Source organism: Mycteria americana, chromosome 5 (assembly GCF_035582795.1).
Source record: "Mycteria americana isolate JAX WOST 10 ecotype Jacksonville Zoo and Gardens chromosome 5, USCA_MyAme_1.0, whole genome shotgun sequence".
Taxonomy (NCBI): domain Eukaryota; kingdom Metazoa; phylum Chordata; class Aves; order Ciconiiformes; family Ciconiidae; genus Mycteria; species Mycteria americana.
Genome location: NC_134369.1, coordinates 67,529,528 through 67,551,050, shown reverse-complemented (window position 1 = coordinate 67,551,050; position 21,523 = coordinate 67,529,528). Strand labels below are relative to the sequence as shown.

The 21,523-nt window shown below is 34.6% G+C and overlaps 1 protein-coding gene across 1 annotated transcript in view; it reads right to left on the bottom strand.

The window, feature by feature from the left end:
* C5H14orf39 (chromosome 5 C14orf39 homolog) overlaps window positions 1–20,103 on the bottom strand; it is a 29,560-nt gene extending 9,457 nt beyond the window's left edge. Inside the window, exons 1-9 of the mRNA XM_075501567.1 lie at window positions 20,055–20,103; window positions 19,676–19,732; window positions 16,445–16,571; window positions 12,125–12,214; window positions 7,394–7,581; window positions 6,840–6,882; window positions 6,314–6,434; window positions 5,007–5,101; window positions 164–310 (exon numbers count right to left, since the gene is read on the bottom strand). Coding sequence (XP_075357682.1) covers window positions 164–310; window positions 5,007–5,101; window positions 6,314–6,434; window positions 6,840–6,882; window positions 7,394–7,581; window positions 12,125–12,214; window positions 16,445–16,571; window positions 19,676–19,732; window positions 20,055–20,103 — 917 coding nt within the window. The remainder of the gene's footprint in view (window positions 1–163; window positions 311–5,006; window positions 5,102–6,313; window positions 6,435–6,839; window positions 6,883–7,393; window positions 7,582–12,124; window positions 12,215–16,444; window positions 16,572–19,675; window positions 19,733–20,054) is intronic.
* Between the last annotated feature and the right edge of the window lie 1,420 nt (window positions 20,104–21,523).

The following is a 21,523-nucleotide window of genomic DNA, read 5'->3' as shown; positions in this document are numbered from 1 at the left end:
ACATAGAAGATTTTCAGAACATAAAGACAGGTAAGTACCCAACATCCATGAAAAGCCTGGCTTCAACTATCACAGTAGGAGCAGTTCACTAGATTTGTTATCATGGTTTCCATTCATTTACACAAAAATAATCCAAAATCCTCACAGAAAGATCATTAAACACACTGCACCTGTTTCTGTTCGTTGCATTGAGAATCTAATACTCTGCACAGACTGGACTAATTTCCGAGGAATGCATGGGACATGTAATGGTTTATACAGTTGATGTTTCTCATTTAGCAAAGATGGATGTTCGCTCTCTTCAAATATCCTAAAAAAAAAATTAAGTTAAAAAAAATTTAAGTTAACAATTGCAAAAGAAAGGAAATCATAAAATACAACTGCTTCAAATAAGTGGAGTTTTCAAGGGAGATGCATGCTGCCAGGGAGGTTCTACCTCTTTCAGCTCCAGCAGCTGATAAAAATTGAAGTTTTCTTTAAATAACATCAGACAGAGAATACTGCTGAAAGGAGAAGACATAAAGTAGTAATAAGCCAATCATAAGAACATTGCTGACTTAAATTTTGTCAGTATCGAGGAAAAGTATTAGTAGTTTGGGGTTTCACACTTTGATAAAAGTACTTCATTATTGTAGTTCTGAAATCACATTTTCACATTTAAAAGAACTTTTTCTCTCTCTGAGATTGTCTGGAATACACTATACACACACACACGAGAAAACTGCAGCAAGTGTTTTAACTTGTGGGGTAATTATCTGTGTAGGGTAAATAGCCTTTTACAGTGTAGAAATACAAAGGTTAGCAGAACAATGCAGGGTAAAGTGGCCATTTGGCACAGGAACATTTACCATTTTTTAAAATAATGAGTTCTATTTTATTTTCTCTCTGGTATTCCTGCTTAGCGCCTCTGTGCTTCTAGCTACAACATCTGGTTTATAGCTGACTAAACAATGCTATTCAGAACAGATGAAGAACTGAGTCAGTCTTTTTGTTCTTCTTGAAATTTTCCATAAATAAAAATAAGATAAAATGTAGGATGCACTTCATAAGGTAGTGTGGAGTAAAATTAGCAACACTACTAAAAAAATACCAAACTAGAAGCACTAGTTAAGATATATGGACCTAACAACACATTAATGTACTTGCACAACCGTGATCACATAAAACCATGAATGCACCTCAGTCAAATAACTCTCATGAAAAAGACTATCTTCACCTGTAAAGTTACATATACACCTAGTGCTGTGCTGGACTGAGACCTCACAAACTATATAAACCATATATCACCTAATACATCAATCAAAAAAACCAGGAATAATAAAAGATTTTTTAAAAATCTGTATTTCTTTCAGTTACAGTAATTATAGGTATTACCTGTGTCAAGAATGAGTACTACAGGAAATAAGATGTGTATATGGCTGGTGTATCTTTAAATTCAGATGCAGAGAGCACGAAAACAAGGAGAAATAAAAACAGAGCTGAGCACAGAGCCCTGGCTAAAACTGCTTCACTTTGTTCAGCGTGGCTTATTTGGCCACTCTTACCACAATCATCGTTCAAAAATTAATTGAACAAGGCTGCTGCTGCTGAGGTCATGAGTTAGATTGCCATAAACGATTTTTTTTACAGAACTTAGGATGCCAAATTGTAGTTTTAAAGTTCCTAGAGTCAGTTTCCATGTGCTTCTGTAGACAACACTGTACTTCTAAAAATTCACTCTCCATGAAACAAAGCATTCTTTACAGTGCATATCTATTCAGAAGAACGTATCAATGGCAGAGTTACAAACAGGACTCAGAAGCTCTTTAAGATACGTATTTTTTTAAGTAACAAAACCTTCCAAAAGAGCCTGCAGTTAAACTTTACGCATATGCAATACACCTGCCCCCTTCCCTCCCCAAAAACACTATTGAAAAAAACCCACATGCATCTTCTCTGACATAATTAATAACAATTGAAAGAAAAATCAAACTGCATACTGAAGCTCAAAATAGTCCAAATTGCAGTAGCAAGAAAGATCATTTGTCTTCTTTCTCTACTTCATTGTTAGTAGACATCTGAGTAGATAAAAAATCTTTACCTTGATCCATACTGCCAAATAGATAACTTTTTTTTTAATAAAGTGCAAAGAAAAAAATAGATATTCTTAAGTCAAAATAAAATCCCATTTCCTTAGCAGTAGTTTCTTCTTTGTAGCCTAATTAAGCCCAAAGATTAATATGGCTTTATCTTCACTACAGGAATCAAGTGTATTTGATTATACATATGAAGAACCACACTTGCTGCTGTGATATTTACCAGGACTCTCTACTGAAGCCATGTTCAGTATTCTAATCAGGCGCATTCCAGCAAGTCCTTTTGGAAGTAGGACTTTTAATAACTAGCTGCCATAATAACTAGTAACTAATAATTGTCTATGAGGTTGTCGTCAGCACAGGGTTGACTCTTCATATATGTTTACATGTAGAAGTCCAGAAACAGCTTTATAAGTATTTTTCCAAGAATTATATTACAAAGTTTTTTCTCAATCAAATTGGAAAAAAAACCAGAGTTACAGAATAATGGAATTAAAGCTCTCCCAAATATTTTACAAAAGCAGAGAGAATGAACATGATATATGCCAAAGCACAGTTCAAGATGTCAGCCCTTCTATGTAATAAATGTAACCTCTAATTGAGAAATCAAGACCAGGGCTTCAAAAGAGTTGAGTCCTATTTTGATGAGAATTCTTGATTTGGAAATTTTAATTATGATACTTGTCTGTGTAACTGGTGAACTATGAAAGCCCACCAACCAGAGAAAACAGCTGGTATGAGAAGAGGAATCTATGTTTTGCAGTCAGCCTAATCAACGACTAGCTGGCCAGCAATAAGTGATTCAAACTAAAATGTCCCAAGCCTTTTAAAAGAACAGTTACCACTGCGATCCTCCTGCCCAAAGGAGAACATATATATCAGCACCTACTCATTAACTTGCAAGTTGGTTTCTTGTCTTGTAGCCCTCTAAAGCATTTCATGGGTATTAATTTGTACATTGTTCTGCTCAGCGCTTTCATTGCTCTGTTCAGTTCTTTCCCTTGTTGCTGCTGGTTTCTGTTCACGCTGGTCTGCATCACTTCATGGAGATTCACAGTACAACTCTTTTCTTCTTCTTCTTTTGTGGCAGAAGATGAAGATATCTTCATTTTCTTCACAAAGCTCTCTTTGCTCGGTAGTAACCTTGTAGTGACTGCAGAACAGCTCACAAGAGACCACTGCCTTTGGTAGCCATATTCTGCTGTTATATTTTTGTACATTGCCTTGAGTCTGCAAAGGTTTTAATTCATATGACTCTATCTTAGCACATCTTCTGTTTGTGTTTTTTTCACAGTGATTGTAATCACAGATTCATAATACACCTATTTTTAACATCAGTAGTTACTTAATCAGATACTTTAAGCTTTCTAGTGAAGACTTTTCTTTTTAATACACTAGTGCCAAATAGGGATTTTTAAACACAATTTTTATGCCATTTTCTACAAGCCTTTATGTTATAGACATCTTTGACATAAATAAGCTTTAAAATTTACTCTAGAAAAAACATATTAATTAATGATCAGGTTATGGTCTGATACCATATGCTGTATCACGTAAATGCACACACGGAAGTTAGAAGGCAATGTGAGTTAGGATAGTGTAAAATGTTTACAACATCTTATAACCATGATGCAAGCCATGGAATTATTGCTTCAGTAAGAGCACCAAAAAGATCTACTTGTATGCAATCAAGACACAACTTGACATGAAGGTACAAGCACCTGAAGACTCCATGACATGGAGGTAAACATATAACTGGCAGGTCTAGCAATGCACCCTATGAATTCCTTTCCACGAGGAGCCTGACTGAGTGCTTCTTATGCCTCCATGCGCAGAGCATAGATCTCTGCCTTTTATAACAGGTCTTTAATTGGCATTTTGCTTTCTGCAGACCAAACATACATGGGTTTCTTTGAAAATTCAAAGGGAATGCTTCATATCTTTTTTTTTCACTTAGTCTTAAAACGAAGTGGATTTCTTGCTTCCCTATGTTCTGAGGTCTTGCCAGTTACAAAAAGCTTATATAAGAAGGTAGAATGGGTGTAAGGGCTTAAACCACAAAAAAAAAAAATCATCTGAATAATTCATAGGTCTGTAAGAAGATATTAAAGACTTAAAATGCCCCTGTGGAAAGGATCTTAGGGATGATTAAAATGATACATTTCTACAGATATAGTCCACTAAATCCCTATTTAAAGCCCTGAAAAGCTTCTTTTGCAAGCACACCATAATGTAAAATCACTTGGACAAAAGTCTTTTGGACATATTTTCAGTTTAAAATGGATTTTGATCTAAAAGCATCAGCTCTAAGGGTGATGTTTCAACATCCACAAGGACTCCAGATAAGTGCAAGATAGTCCTGATGGTGATTTTCAGTCCTTGTAATTGAGCTCAAATTAAAGTGAGTCCCAGTTGTAAATGACCACTGACTAATTTACTAAGCCATTAATCCTGTCTATGAAACTTTCACTCATGCTTGTTTTTAAGAACTAAATTAAGAGTTAAATTTCCTAAGTAGTTCAGAGCTGAAGACAAATGACATGTGGAACATTGATTCTTTTTCCCTAAATATGTGTTTAGTAGAGTTAATGTATTTTATCTCTATCGCACAGTAACTGTAGTTGTGTTCAAAACTCATAAAACTATTCACATAGATCTATCAGCAGTAGCTGTGAGAAGTGAAGGTTTCTACAAAATACTTTTTAATAATGTTTCGAGATACATTTAGCTTCCAAGAATCAAAATTTGCCACCATCCTAACCCCAAGAAATAAAAAACTTTTAAAATTACATAATTAAATCACATGACCAGGGTTAGAGAAACTTGCCAGTCATTATTTAGCAACAATTTGTGTTTCGTGGCAGTCTTTGTGTAAATGCTGAGATAGTACCCTGGATGAAAGCAAGGGAAAGAAATCATTTTTAAGTGTACCTTTCTTTAAACTCCTTTGGCTTCTCTAGACTTTTCTGATTTTTTCCTTCAATCATTTTGGAATTATTTTGATCTTCTGTAGTCTCTTCAAATGTCTTAAAAGATAAAGAACAAATAACATAAAAATCAAAAAAACCTGAAAAATTATAACTACATGCTACAAATGTTTTCTAAACCTGATGAATCAGTGCACAGTAGCAGAGTTTTTGTAGCCAAGACAGTCTGAAGAAATATGCAGAACAAGGTTAAAGAGAGGCAATATTTTTTGTTGGACCAACTGTAACAACTGGAATAAACACAGAAGTTTTTGAGCATAGACTCTACATATCTATTCAGAACAAGGAGCTCCTTACATGGTCTCCTTCATAGTTATAAATAAATTCACCACATCCCTTCTTACTGTATGTTTATACAGCACATACCACATTAGGAACTTCAGTCTGTAACTAGGAGTGTCAAACAGTATCACAAAACATAAAGAGAAAACACCACCTGTGCACAATATGCTTCTATCAGCATAAGGCTGGCTGAAGTGGACACGGCTGACACAGCAGTAAATGGAGTCCTTGATCACCTGGTCCAGAGAGGTGAAAGTGTCCAGATGCAATACTATAAAAACTTACCAAACTCTTTCAAAGATTGGCCTACTGGGCTATTCAGGCTTAGGAGAGGCCTTTTACCTCCTAGCAGAGGAGTGGGTCAGAATGCTGTCCTGACAAAGTCCTTTTTTTGGAAGACTATCCCTTTGGAATCAGTGCTGCTTCTAGTCAGTGGAACTGTACTAATCTCCTGTCTAAAATCAGACAGTTTTACCTCTGAGTATTATTTACCCACACATTTATTTGAAAAAAAAAATTAAAAAAAAAAGGAATTTACATGATTCTTCTTGTAAAGGATGTTTAGTTAAACACATTCATGTTAACAAAACCTTAAAAGCCAGTAGGACCTGTGAAGGCTGTATACTCAAGCACTCACTAAGGAATGGTCCTGCTATATTTTGAAGTGTATTCTCTGGCCCTCTTGAGCTAGCACAAAAGTCACTGTGACACAGTGCCTTGACAGAAATTATGGTGTAAACTGAGGTCAATAGAAAGCAAGCTTTAAAAGCCTTTACATTCATGGACCCCTCTTCTCTATGAAAATATATGTGATGCTATAGAAACATCATGACTAATACTGCAACCTTCCTGTTGGTCTGTGTGCTTGAAAATACACTACTTTTTTTATGTTTCAGAAAATATAATGGTGGTATATATAACTACATATATTAAATGTATTTATATAAAATAAAATTAAAATACAGTTACCTTTTTTAAATAATTAATTTTTATTTCTAATTCCTCTGCTTCTTTTTGCAGTTCAATGGATTCTTGTGTAGCAACTGCAGCAAGCTTTAACATTTCCTGTGTTTTTTGCCTCGAAGAAGCACTTCCATGTTATGGAATATAGACTGCAACATTACTTTTTTCAAGCAAGGGATACTATCAAATCCCTGACCCCTCTATGCCACAAGTGCAAATGCTGGAGGTGCAGAAAGCTCTGACAAATCTACATTTCCTAGACAAGTCTTCAAATCTAACTTCAATTAGGCTTCTCCTCCTTAATGAAGCACTTTTGACAGATATGTCATTAAGTGAAATTTTATTTTCTTTCCTCAAAATGCTCCCATAAATTTAAACTGAAAAGTATTATTCAACCTTCAATTTTCTCACACAGAAATGCTAATGCTGCCACTCTAAACATAAATATGTAAACAATTACTATACTTTTTAATAGCAAGTTGTGAAAGGTAAATATAAACTTTCTTCCCTGAAAACTACAAATCAAGGATACATCTGTAAAGCCCAATCATTTAGGGATTTAAAAGGAACAGGCTCTGCAGAAATAAAATTTAATTTCAGATCATTAATTCACAAATCTAATTTTCTTTACAAACACAAGATAAATTAATAGATCAGGACCACGTATCTTTTCTTAGTATACATAACAGAAATAGCAGTATAACAGAGAGTAATGTCATTAAAAACAGCACTAAAAAATATATGAAAAATAAATTTAAAATTTTGAGAGGCTAGTTCTAAAGTAATTTTAGGACCTTTTTACCCCAAGAAGCCAAATGGCAAAGCTCTCCCCATTGCATTCCCCAGAAGCTCTCCCCATTGCATTCATGGATTGGAGGAATGAATATTAGTATGTATACTCTAAATTCTTGTTCAAAGTCTTGGTTTGCTGCAGATTTTTTCCTAAAAATGGTGTAACAAAAAGAAGACTTTTTATTAGCTTAAGAGAAACTGTGGAAAATTAATTCGAGGATTTCTGTACAGCACTTTCAATGTGCAGTGCACTATCAATAGGCTCTACTGTAAAAGCATTGATAATAGTAGTACCCAGAATATCCAAGCAAGCATCTTCTTTCAATTTATATTTTTCAGCCTGTTTCAAAACTCTGTTTTGGATTTCTTCAAGCTCTTTCTTTTTTTTGTAATACTCCTGTGCAAGAGCAGTTTCTGCATATTTTTCACGGTGTTGCTTCAAAATCTCTTTATACTGGGCTAGGTGATCCTGATACATTTTCCTATAAAAATACATGTAATTTTATTTTTTTCACATAAAGCCATTGTTTATAAGGAAAGAAACTATTAATTTATGGCATCAGCTCAATTAGACTTGCTGCTGTCCTGGAAAAAAGTCGGATTATATTTAATATATCATTATTTGGCTCTATTTTTTACCTTCCAGTTATTTTCAAGGAAGACTACGCTGTATGTAACAAAGAATACACTCATGATGTAAAAAACAGTCAAACCTCATTGTTCTGAAAGGAATGTAGACCATACCGTATTCAAAGGCAGCCTGGCAGATGACAAATGTTTTTCCCTGTGTAATTATCATGAAACTCACAGCAGGCCAAATTCTCTGCTCGTGTATATTGGCACAACTCCACCGGTTTCGGTGGAGCTGTATCGAACTTACAGTAAAAGAGAATTTGGCCTAGCATCCCGTATTTAGAGCAGCCTGATGCATCTCTGGACTAAGAGCTGCCTCCAAGGAGATGCCGAGTAATCTGTGTCTGACTCAGGGAAGCCTTAGACACACACATTAGTCACACTAAAACAATAGGACTATTCATGCTTAAGGTTATGCAAACACTTAAATGTTTAACTGGCAAAGAGCCAGAATGCTCAGCTTCTTGTAGGACTGCCCTCTAAATTAATGTTACACTAATATAATTTCACTGACATCATGTGAGTACATAGCTACAAATTATTAAAGTAGATAGCATCAATTAATGTTCATGACATTTTAAAAGTTTAAATTGGCTTTTGAAAAGACTGTACTATAAAACCAAACAAATACCATAACAAGTAATAGGATGTAACGCATCATGTAAAGCTGGAAATTGATCAATATTGTGTTTGGAAAGAAGAGAAAGAAAAGTGTTGTTGCACAGAACAGCCAATCTCTTGTGTTAAATCAATGACAGTGACTACAGTGGAAAAGACCTTTTTATTTTTTCAGGTTTTCTCACTCAGGCAAGGAATTTACAGGATAGATTGCTAATGGCAGATCAAATATTCAACTATTTCATTGGGATGAGTCTTTTATTACACCAACAATGCTGCTAGGCATAACTTTCATTACAGGTAATTTCCAGTACAAAAGTAGTATCTTTTGGGAAAACTAAATAATTAACAATGCAATCAAGGAACTGGTTCTGGTTCTTAATGTCACACACAGGTAACCTAAGTACAGACCTGCAGGAAGTCTGTATTTCCCACATAGACAAGAGTTAACTATTAACAGTTTTTAAAATTATGAATAATAACAACCAGTGCCCAGTAACTGTATTTCTCTCTGCATGTGAAAGCAAAAGCTTAATAACTGCTTAAAATGAAATTAAAATATGTAAAATTTTTTGAATGTTGATATTCTATGCCCCTTATTCCTGAAAAAAAGATAAATTTAGGCATATGCAAAGTACATAATAAGAGTTTGATGGTGAGTGTTTATGCAGATGGCACATGGTTATAAAGAGATCTCACAGCTACAGACATCCAGTATGTACCATTAACGCAGACTAGTCATTTAACTGAGAAAGAAGTATTACACAAAGTTGCCTGATATTAGAATATACCAATATAAAATCACAGAAGGTGAAGGAAATGTCATTCTCCAGGAAAAGATTAGAACAATAGAGAGAGGCAAATTTTAAAATGTTAAGTTATTAGTACACCTGTAGATTAGCCAAAAATTCCTTTATGAAACAAATTATGGTGCACAACAGCAGCTAAAGTCAGAGACCCACCTGCACCATGAATAAAGCCTACATTAAGGACCAGCTCTCACTGCTTGCGAAGCATACAGCATTCCTCTTTAAAGAACACGGTTTATCTCAAACTGCTATTAATCATTTAAATGCAGCATGACTGAAAGGCAGACACTCCTGGCTGCCCGCTGGCTAGCCCAGGCAATGGAAGAGAGAAAAATTTGTGTCCAAATTCAATAGTAGAAGCTTCTGCTCTTACAAAAGGAAAACAAAAGTCACAGGAAAAAAATAGTAAGATCTTAATTTTCAAATAAAACTACACTCCAGGAACTAGTTCCTGTTAAACTGACTGAAGTTCAATACACCTGTTTAGGGGAAAGAAGTTGTAGATCAACACTGTGAAACCAAGGAATTGACATTTCCCAAACTTCATGTAGGAAATCACATTAATCTATTTGCTTTTCTACATGGGTGTTCTCGGGAATCTAAGTTTCTTGATTTACTGAATATCTGTATATACTGTACAAAATTTCACAGGTATGAAACATGGAAAATAATCAGTTCTATTTAATTTAATAGATGCTACAAACAATAACTGAGCAACAAAGAAATTTGCTGATATACAATTAAGAATGCATTACAAATAAATTTTTAAAATATAAATAACTGAAATAATTTGTTGTAGCAGGTACATTTCAAGCTTCTGAAAATAATCCTCAAACTTTATATTCTTTTACCAAAATGTACTTTCCACAGATTAATATTTATGGCCATATATAGTATAGTACAGCAGTCTTGAAAAATTGTCACTATTTTTAATATTTTTCCTAAGTAATTCACATCCTCTAGTTCATGCAGTTAAACATAGGCTATTTAGAATTCAGCACTGTTCACATTAAAGTCATTAGAAAAAGTTTTAATCTAATGGCAATGAGAAAAGGACAGCACCCACAAAACCGCTGAACATTATGTGGATAGCTATTTATTCCTCTTTCCTTCTTCATATCACTTATCTTCAGGATGAACTTCCAGTTCATATAAGCATTCTTATATGTTCTTGAAACCAATAATAATGAAAAAATGTGGAACGTTGTTAAAACCTCCATAAGTGTCTAATTAAATGCAAACTGATCTGCCCATCTTTTTAAAACCTCTTCCCATCTAAAGCAGTATGTCCTCAGTGCCCCCAAATGCCAGGCTAAAAAGCACATTCAGCACATAAAGTTCTAAACGTGCCTATTTTTCTTCCTAATTTAAGTATTTAGAATTTGCTGAATGCACATCTTGCTGATTTGAATATATCATCAAATGCTTCGGTACAGAGGGACTACATTTGAGAGACCACTTTTGTAAAATACATGAATTAAATTTATTTTATGATTTATATTCATGATGTCTTATAATTAAGCTCAGGAAAACAGATCAAACACTTTCACATTGGAATTGAAACTAGTTATCTAAAGGAACAATTTAAAAGTAATGCTTCTTTGGCTTGTCAGCTCACATTAGTGAAAGCCAAAATGGCTTAATCATATACTCATAGAAAGCCAATTTAGCCTTATTTTTCACCAAATATAGAACTCTGAACAGGAAGAAGACAGATAAACTACTAACTGAGTTAATTAAAGGCTATCAGGCATGGTATTTCTGCTGTCTTGGACAACTGGCAAAAAGAACACTTACAAAAGAAACAAAGCCAACATTTTAAGTTACCTGAAGTGACACCTCTAAACTGGTATTCAGATACCTAGGTGGGTCTGCTATGATTTTTTTACCATAGGGCTAACCAACCTCTTCCCCTTCACAAGCAGATCAGTAAAGGTGAGCAACCTCTCTAAAATGAAGATCAATTCTACCTGAGTGTTAAATAGAACTTCAGAGGGTTAACTTGGCACACCGCATTTGGAACATTTCAGTGAAAATTTTCAGGGACTGTTCTTTATTCCATTGAATGGAGGCAGCTACATTGCACAACTAATCATTTCTTTAAAATGCAGAATCTAATCAATGAAGATGAAACAACTGAAATGCCACTTACTGAACAGAATTCAATTTGCAATTAATACTGACTAGAATCTTACCCGCAACTGGTCTTAGACCATGGCTTTAGACCAGGCTTTCCTGAGCCACTCACCCTATTTTTCAGGATCTAATACTGAATTTGCATGCTTTGTGGTTATTCTGAAGAATATACAGCAGTATACAAAAACTTGATTCGTATATTCTAATAATCATATGCAATTCATATTCACAAATAAAGAAAAGCATAAAATTATCTGAATGCTTCTAACTGTTATCTTACTTAGTCCATATGTGAATTTAAAGGCTTAGACTCACTTAAATGATGCTTCTGAAAAAAACATAAAACTTGTGTATTTTCAAAAAAGTCTTCCCAAACCTGAATATCTGAAACTACTGAAATCACAGTATATTCAAAGACATGTCATAATAATGGCAAAAAATCATTCATAGATAAAATTTATGTATGCTTTTGTAAATATGCTCTGATATTTCGTATTTCTGCCAAAGCTGAAACATTCATTGCCTTTATTTCTTGGGCTTTTCTTGAAATTGTAGGCAATTGAACAACGTTCTGAAAAATTATAATAGGCATTTGGGAAGCAATTAAGTTTGAAGAAGCCCTTTTTTATGCTATTCCATTGGCAACTATAAAATAACATATGGCCTCATAATAATGTAAACCAAAAATTCTTTTAATTATTCAATCACTTGTATTATCCTGAAAAGTTTACAACAACTTTTGATGCAGACTGCACTATCTTTGCTGATCAGTTTATATAGGTTAATAAGTACTACTGCTAGACACCTCATCTCACATGATCATAGATACCTCTCATTTTCTGTAGCTTCTTGCAAAGCTTCAAGTTCATTTTTCAAATATTCTTCATGCTTGCTAAGAATTACATAGGTGGGCTTCCAGCTGTGGAGAAAGTAAAATAAAGAAAGCATATAAGTGGTCTTTCCTAATAAAAAGCCATTCAGAAATTAAGACATCAAGTTACTTTAGCTAGCTTACTAGAACAAATAATTTACCTAATGTTTTGAAAATCAAACATAAACAGGTTTAGTACAGAGAGCTTTTACATGCATACATTTATTTTCCTAAGATTTTAAAGCTGTAAATTCAAGAATATATATAATAGGATTAACAAAGATTATAAAGCACTTTAAGGAATAAATGGAGTGAGCTTCACAAAATTTTTGGAGCCTAATGCTAAGCAATTAGGCATCTAAATCCACATCTGAGGTACTCAGAACAGCACCATCAGTAAATCCTTTAGATATGTACGACCTTCTTGTTGGAGATGCACACAGCTTCGTTCTCATTGATATCACCAGCACCTATCTCATACCTAAATGCAAGCAGCAGTCACAAACTCAGAATTTCCTCCATTTGCTAAGCTAGTCCTGCTCAGAAAACAGCCAGAAAGAGATGCTGTCTTTCAGTACAACAGCCCAGACGCTGGGAGTACTGACCTGGTAGTTTGGAGTCCCAGGTCCACATACCACCTCTTGCTGACTACATTTGAACTCAAATTCTGCCCATACAGGAAAACACACCCACTAATAGTTAATAATAAATTAATGGCAGATGAGAACTGAACTTCAGTTGCTGTCAAGTAACATTCTTTTCCACCTCTAAGTCATCATCCACATATATTTTAATATTTCATGCAGTTGGTATGTGGCTATACAGTATGTCTACAGGGTTAAATGCACCGTTCCAGAAACCTGTCTCCAGACAAGGGGTGCAAGGAGAGGAGAAATGGCAATACAGAACAAGGTTGCAATTGAACAAAGCAAATAATTCATTACTAGACAGGTGAGAGCAACTGAGCATGTATGGTTCACTTTGCACTGCGTATTCATGAGCAGAGTAAGTACAAGGCATTTTTGGATGTGAGTATGCCCTATGGTTCAAAACTGGAGGGTTTGTAGCATGCAATCACACAAAGTATGAATGTTCATTTGGACAATCACTCCAAAGGTGGAATAAAATAGAAGCTTCAGTAACAGATAACTTAATGCAATTTCCATCAAGGAAATAGATAAAGAACAAAGACCTGACAACTAATTTGCTGAACTGAAGTCCAATAACCTTGAACAAAAAAATAGTGTACTCCAGGTGCTGAGACAACACAACATATAATCAACATTTATAACAGCATTAAAGTTTGTCAACAAAAGAGCTGAATGAGAAATTGCAGCATCCATTCAGGAAATTTAGCACTTTTGGCACAAATCATTTGACACCACTGGTGATTAAAAATGTAATTACAAAATGTTGCTTCACCATATCTACTGCAAATTCAGCAGACAGATGATTTTTTAAAGGGTCAGATTTTTAAAAAAGTAGAAACCAACATACTTATATACTTATATAAAAATGTACTGGCACACAAACGCTGTGATCTTCCTCTACTCAGAAAACTCCATGCCTTTCTTTGGAGGGAAAAAAAAAACAAGCAATGAAAAAGTCACAGAGCTTTTATTAATCAAAGTACAAACCATGTTCTGTGTTACATTTTGTGTTCACATCTATTCTGCGGACACGCAAAAAACACATAGTAAAGAACACTGTTTTGTAAACACAACAAGGTATACAAGATTCAGGTAGCTCATCTACTAGTTCGCTAAAAGCATCACTGTTTCACAGAGGTTCTTGGTAGCTATCACGTTTATTTGTCCTTCCTTTCATCAGCTAAGGTATAAAAGCATCTTTATCCAGACTAATCTGAAAGCAATAAAAATATCCTGTAGTTTAGCTAGTGGGACCAGACAACAATTTCTTTTCCAAATTAGCAACATTCTGAGTTCATCTGGCTTTTTTTTTATTTCCATGAAATCTCACCACCCTTGAACCCAAATTTAAAAAACAGAAGAGAAACAATAAAATTGGAATAGGTTCCATCAGCAGTATTTCACCACTTCTTATTGTTCTGGGATCAACATTTCTAGTTTGAATCATTCAAGAAACTAAATATTAGAAAAAATGTCATCACTTGTCTAAAAATATGTATTTCATTTTGGTCATTTTGTGCCTTCCATTCTTTGTTACATAGATCAATATGGATTTCTTTAGAAAACACAGTAGTATCCCAATACACCTGTCTCATACATCTTATTTTCTGTAGACTTGTTGAATATAAGAATCCTGTGTTCAAAGTTTTCAAACATGCTTCAATATACTTACAATGTCTAGTAATCCAGACAAAAAGTTGTTTCTTTGAGAGCTCTACTGAGCATTACTGGCAATTAGTCAACTATGAGGGTGATTGTGACTCCAAAACAATATTTGAATTTACAAAATCAACATTAGAATCATGTGTAGTATACATGGAGTATCAACTAGAATAAATTTTAGAAGTTTAAGATTATTCTACTACGTAAGTGCTCTAATTGTCTGATCTTATAGCTAGAGCTTGTTTATCGCAGTTTTCAGTATGTCGTTAAATGACATTTTCAATAATTTAAGACACAAAGTCTCTACTCTTCTGCAAGCATTGTCCTGCCATGAATACATGTATTCATTAATGAGTCACTTCTCATTTTCAGTCTCTTTACACTAATGCCATTAATTATTCTTTGTAGGACCTGAGCCAAAACCCATTGAATTCAATGATTAAAATTTAGATCAGATCCTTAGTCTTACCCTTAACTTTTTATTTCTTTATTTGCATCATTTAACGGTTTGTGATTTGCAAACAGATTTGCGACTTCAAAAGATATCTAAGGAAGTAGTGTGAATGGTTGAAGAAACTTAGAAAAGTGTTCATTTTATACTGCATTGGAGGCAAGAATTTAATGTAAAGGAAAATTGGAATTTTCTTGTCAAGGTCAAATCTTTTCCTAACTCTTTTTATAATAAAGCTACAAGTCAGTATGGTTATGGCAATTGATTCAAACAGCTAGCCACTAAACCCACTTCATTCACTGATTCCATTCTTTCTTCTGTTTTCAGATAGTTCAAAATAAACCTAGAAAGGACCCTGATGCTATCTTTACTTCTCTTTTTATTCTTAGAAACACCCACATTGTCCATTCACATCCTAAAAGTAAATTTCAAATATATGTTATAGACAATTTTATTCAAGTACTTAGCTTTAGGTATAGAATTGCAAGAAAACAAAACGGATAGAATTTGCTAACCAATCATCACTTCAACTGCCAAGGAACTAGACAGATTGTGGAGAGATGAACACTGCAATGAAAAGACACTATTATATCATCTGGGCCCAACTCTCTGTATTGTCAAATACAGATTTGCCTTTTTAGCTACTCTTGCAAACACCTGAGATTTTCATTTTTAAAAATTAGACATTCCGTGTCAGTAAGAATAAACTCCTTGTAGCCAAATTCTTGCTTTAGAAACTTCTAATTACAACCACTCAAAAGCGATCTGCCTTTAACACTTGCACTAATAATCCGACAGAAAAATTTCTATGAAGAAAACAGAACTGCAGTCCATTGCATTCATCAAAACAGTGTGCCTAGAAGAACAATTTTGCAGTCTGCAGTAAAAATTATACCAAAAACTGCTAGTAGAATTCCACACATATCTGTATGTAGAGGCAGTTATGACACATCTTAGGAGAGAATATGTATAGAACAAAAAGCAACGTGAAACATGTTATGAACAAAGAACTGAAAGATGCTTTGACTTCAGGAAGCCAAATTCAGAATTAAGCAAAGAACATAATGGAGCTTTATTGTCACTGATTATTAAAAAAAGTTATTAACTTTTTTAGTTAAAAAAAAAAAATTAACAGTATTCTTAAAAATGGTCACATTTGACGGAACTCAGATGCATCCAAATATAGAAGAATTATGTTTCTATTACCTTACTACTTGAATACTTTAGCATGCTGCAAAGACAGTACCTGTGATCTCCGAAAACTGTTGATTCTAATAAAAAATTAAAACAAACTTAAATGTAGTCTGGTTTTCTATAATTTACTTTTTCAGGGGATGGGTAATACTGTAATTTTTGTACCTGATGATTTGCAGCTTGAAAAAAATAGGAGAATACTCAAGTTTTCTTTAACATCACTCCTGTCTGAACACACACGGAGACGTATTTTTATACTAATTCCTCACTGACTTTCTTAATGCCATCCATAAATCAAAGTTCAGGCTATATTATACTTACGCATTACAGCTCTCCTTACTACTCTCATTTTGCTTGCACAAATCAGCAATTGCATCATTGCTGTCATTTATATTTTCCTGCAACCTGGCGATTTCATTCTTTTTTTCTGTGATTTTTACAGTATACACTGAAATTAAAAATAAAAATAAAAAAGTAAGCATATGTATTTTCAACATATCCATGAAATAAAAAGTCTACATTCAGAATGATTCAAAATTTCTTCCAAAATACTTAATCTCGATAGTGCCAGATGAGCGGACAGCCTGCAATTAAGCAAAGCAACAACAGAGTGAGTCAAAAACTTAGGGATTTTCAGCTGCGGGGCGAGTACCTTAATTATCATCTAATACTGTGAGACTGACTTTGGAAGAAAAACATTATTTGTGCTGTTTGTGCACCCCAATCTATATAAAACTGAAGTAACTATTAGTGGTAGAAACCAATGCACTCAACAGTTAGAGCTGACCCTTCCTTTTTTTTTTTTTTACAGTCCACAGCATCTGCAGATACTGGAAGTAGTATACATGGAAACCAGAGCATAAGCCACTTTGCCCTCGGTAATGCTTGCAACTGGGGAGACTGACTGGAGTACAAAAATTGCTTGAGATAAAGGTCTCTTTCAAACATTTGTTTTCTTTTACAGAAGTCCAGAAACACAAATGTTTTGAATGGGAAAGCTGCAAGAAGGGAGAAATAAAAACATCGCTAATGGCATATAAGCAAATTATTACTAGAAACAGAAACTGGGAAATTAAAATAAAAAGGAAATTTACTCAAGGTGGGAATGTGTAATGTATGACAAATTAATATAGGAGACAGGTTAATTATGAAAAGCATGCATTATAACAACAAATCCTCAAGCACTATGATATTTGCGGAGATTCTTAAGGCAGATTCTTAAGGCAGATTCTTAATTCTACGCTTTCTAACAGCAGAGAGCTAACAACATTTTCTGAATGAGTGGTTAGTAGAGAATACATATTGTTGAACACGATCAGTGTTCTCTTTCACAAGTAAAAGCTGTGAGAGCTATCGTGCTTGCCCACATTGCAATGCAATGAGCACAACTAGGTGCACATTTTTTTTCTATGTGCTGTTTATTTCTTATTTTTTCATAGACAGTTTCAGATTTATTAGTGCCAAATCATGCCTTGCCATCATTGCTGCCCTGATACGCTATATGCCAAAGTTGGTGGCCCTAAACAGAATTCAATCACAGACATCCTGCCCTTCTCATCTACTTAACCAGGAAGGGCATCTTAGTTATGTGAGATGTGTCTTGAGTTGTTTGAATTACTGCTCTAGAACTTCAGGTCATGCCAAAGTTTGGGTCTGGTTTTGCAGTCCTTGCTATATATTCACTTTCAACACCAGCTACATTTATACCAGAAAAAACCACCTCTCAGAGAGAAACATCAGTCAGTGAAAAGCAAAAGATTCTCAATGTATTTTAATATCTTGAGTTATCCTGAATATCTTCAATATTTTAATATTTTCAATATCTTAAGTCAGTAACTTGCCTCTACTTAGCATGAAGCATAACTATTGGACAACTGACATATGCTTCATTTCTGTAAAAAAAACAGGTGTATTTGGAAGTATTCTGCAGATGACTGAGATTTACCAAGATATAACGTAAATGTATTAACAAAATATCTATTACATAGCCAAAGCTTATGTTTAACATAAAACTTAACATTTCATTTAGTATTTTCTATAGATGAGCACTTCTGTGACATGTGAGTTGTTCTACTCACCTGTTGCTTTCACAAGGACCTTGTGGATGAAACCCATCTCACCCAACTTTACAATGCAAGCATCTACTTCACAACTAGATACGCATGGCTCCAGCCACACTCAGCAGAGACAACAGACATTTTTTAAAGCTTACTTTATCTAACCTACTTTAAACTCTTTCTTCAGGATGACACAAATCACACCCTAAAAGTGCCTACTTCCCTCCACTGGTTATAAAGGGACTCTAGCCAAAAAGCCTCCTGAATTTCATACTAAAAGTCCGAGGCTGAATGCTACAACTGTTCCTCTGCCAAGTAATATTCACAAAGAGACAAAATTAAATCAGTGGAACTATTTCTGAGTAACTTTTTGAAGGATTTAACCCAAACTTTTAGAAGTCTGAGTGTTGGTTGTGAGCTCACACATATTTAGATATCTCTGAACTGAACACGCAAATAGCTATGCCATGTTACTCCACAGCCTTTGGATCTTCCCTAAAAGCATGCTCATTTACCATAAGCTTGCATAAATGTTGAGAAAAACCTCAACTCTAAGGTTCAATTATGTGACTGAAGACTTAAAACAGAATTCTAGGTGTACCAGATTTAGTGTTACAGATGTTGTAATGTTTAACATGCTTCAATTTAATATTGATAATCTTCTTAATAAATGAGTGCTTGCTTTGACATATCAGTCAAGATTATTAGAAATGTTGCCATCAAGAGGAAGACCAGTCAGACCAGAACTCTCTCTTGTTCTTTTTCCTGAAGGTTATGAGCTTTGATTTCTACCTATGAAGTACCAGTGATGAGCACAGATGTCTAAAGATTAGTTTCTCTACCTCAATCATTCTCATGAGTAATACCACATAGTAGCACGGTAAAAAAAATTCAGTCCAGACCTAAGTCCGTAATATTATGCTGTCTGTTAGTCCTGGGGAAAAAGAATTTGATGTGGAGCAAGACTTTCTCATTGGGTTTACTGTTTTGAATTTCAAATAAAATTACCAGCTGCTTGATTGCAGAAAAGAAGAACCAGGCTTGAGTAGGTAGTAGCAACTGAGAGAACTTTCATTATTATAAGAAAACAGAGAGAAGAAGCAGTGAGGCAGAGGTCCAAATCTGGAAAGAACAAAAACATGAAGAAAGAAAGGGAGGCAAGTGGCAGATGTATTGAGCAAGCACAGCTGAATCAAAGAACTGCCAGTGACTGTGAGGAGCTACAGAGTAAGAGCAGGAAATGGCGCAGCATGAAACTGGCTGTCCATGAGACAGCTGAACAGCATTAGCTGAAAGTCGCAAGCAAAAGCAAAGTCTGCTAGGGAGAATGAGCAAGTATTGATGGCAAAAGATGAGGTAGGGTGAGAGCAGGACACGGGACAGCTTTCATTATTAGGCTTGCTTCCGCCCCTGAAACACGGAACATGTACCAGGACTAATGAAACAAAAGCAGTGTGTTCAACATCTAATAAAATGACAATTTATCACTACTCACAATTTATCTGTTGATTCACATGTTCCTTAGCATAAGAAGTTTGTTCTAGCTGGAAAACTAAGAAGAAAATAAACACTTTTTCATATATACATACACATATACATATATGACTTGAGCTGTGAAACAAATGTATGTTGTGCAGCATTAATTGCACAAATACTGATAAAGATTTTAATAAAATATCTACATAGCAATTTTACTATTAAATAGCTGTTAGTAGCCCTCTCCATAACCTCACAGCTAACAAAACATTATGTAGGCAAACATCAAACCTTAATATTATAAATTTATTTGAAATTAATATAACTCTTTAAAGCAGAAAACATTACTATATGCACTGCACTAGTAATTATTAATTAAAAAATATATAATGACCTACCAAACTCGAGCAGAAGTTTGTCTAAGTTGTTCAAAAGCCTGTCACTCATTGTGTAAACTACAAAAGAAAAATGCAATTCCAAGTTTTATACTGCCAAAAGCTTTACTGATACAATAAACAAGCCAAAATTGCAAGACAATACCATGCATTTTAAGATAAAAGGGAGAAAAAAAGTTTTAACTGCATTTGAATTAGTGTCCAAACCACTTTAGTGGAACTAAATTTCTCACTGATAGTGGTAAAGGACTCATTGAACGTCTAAATCACAGTTAGGAAAAAAGGAGGTGTATCATTTAGGTAAAGCTTTGTTCCTGGAGTAGTTCTATCTTTGAGAAGCTTCATGTTCCCAGAAGGCACGAAGAATGCAAAAGATGTTTGTGTACAAAATGCGCAGCCTGTATTCCAGCTGGTAAACTGGAGTACTAAGTACAGCTCTACTAAGCCTAACGACTGCAACGCTGGTAATGGAAAAGCTACTTATCCATTCTGTACACTCCTCCCATAGTAATTGCAAAGTACATTTAAATCAGAAAGTATATGCATAAGTGTGATTAAAGACAGAACTCACATACAATGGAAAGCAGATTATTACAAATCCATTCTTCTTCTTGCTATGTGCAGAAATTCAGTTACGGGTTTTTAAACAGTTTGGGAGTCATGTTGTCCTCTAAAAAGGATGCAATCACCATTTTATCAGAACGTACTGAATACAGCTAGTTAGCTTAGATATACTTAACATTAAGCAAAGTTATCTCATACTTAACTGTCCCACAATGGCTTCCCCATACCCTTAGTACTGTGTAAAAAGTAAAGCCACAACAAATTGGTGATGGATTTTCCTAATCCGGGATGAAGTGGAATAGAAAACAACTGCAGAATTTAACTAAAGGGGCATTAAGGCTACATACTGTAGCACTGAGACTGTGGAAACGGGACAGGGTGGGGGGAGCATCTAAAATGCTGGACGTTTGACAGAAATGAATTTACCTAATAGTTAAGTGAGGATCAGGAGACCTAATTCAAGTGACTGGATTAGTATAGACTGTGATAAAAACTCTGATAAAGAGATAATAGTTTTACCAAATGTATTTAAAAGCTTGGAACCCTAGTTCCTAGTGCCTGGAAACACTTAAGATAGCAAACAAAACATTTTCTGAAAGTACTAAGATAAATACTAAGAAGTACTACCTCAAGCCACAGGTCAATGCAGAACATTTTTGCTTTTACACGATTTGAGAGAAAATCCTAAGTAATTCCTTTGGATGCAAAAATCACTTTGGAGCATATATTAAAAATCCGTTCTCTAGAAACAGTTTAACAATGTTTGTTAGTTCCTTCCCTAACAGTTCCCATAAAAACTGCACGACATTGAGGCGTACAAAGAAGGTACACAGATGAATGCAAAATAAAAAGCACAAACATTACTTTCAACGGCAAAGAATTTCTATTCCTTGGTTTATAAATCACAA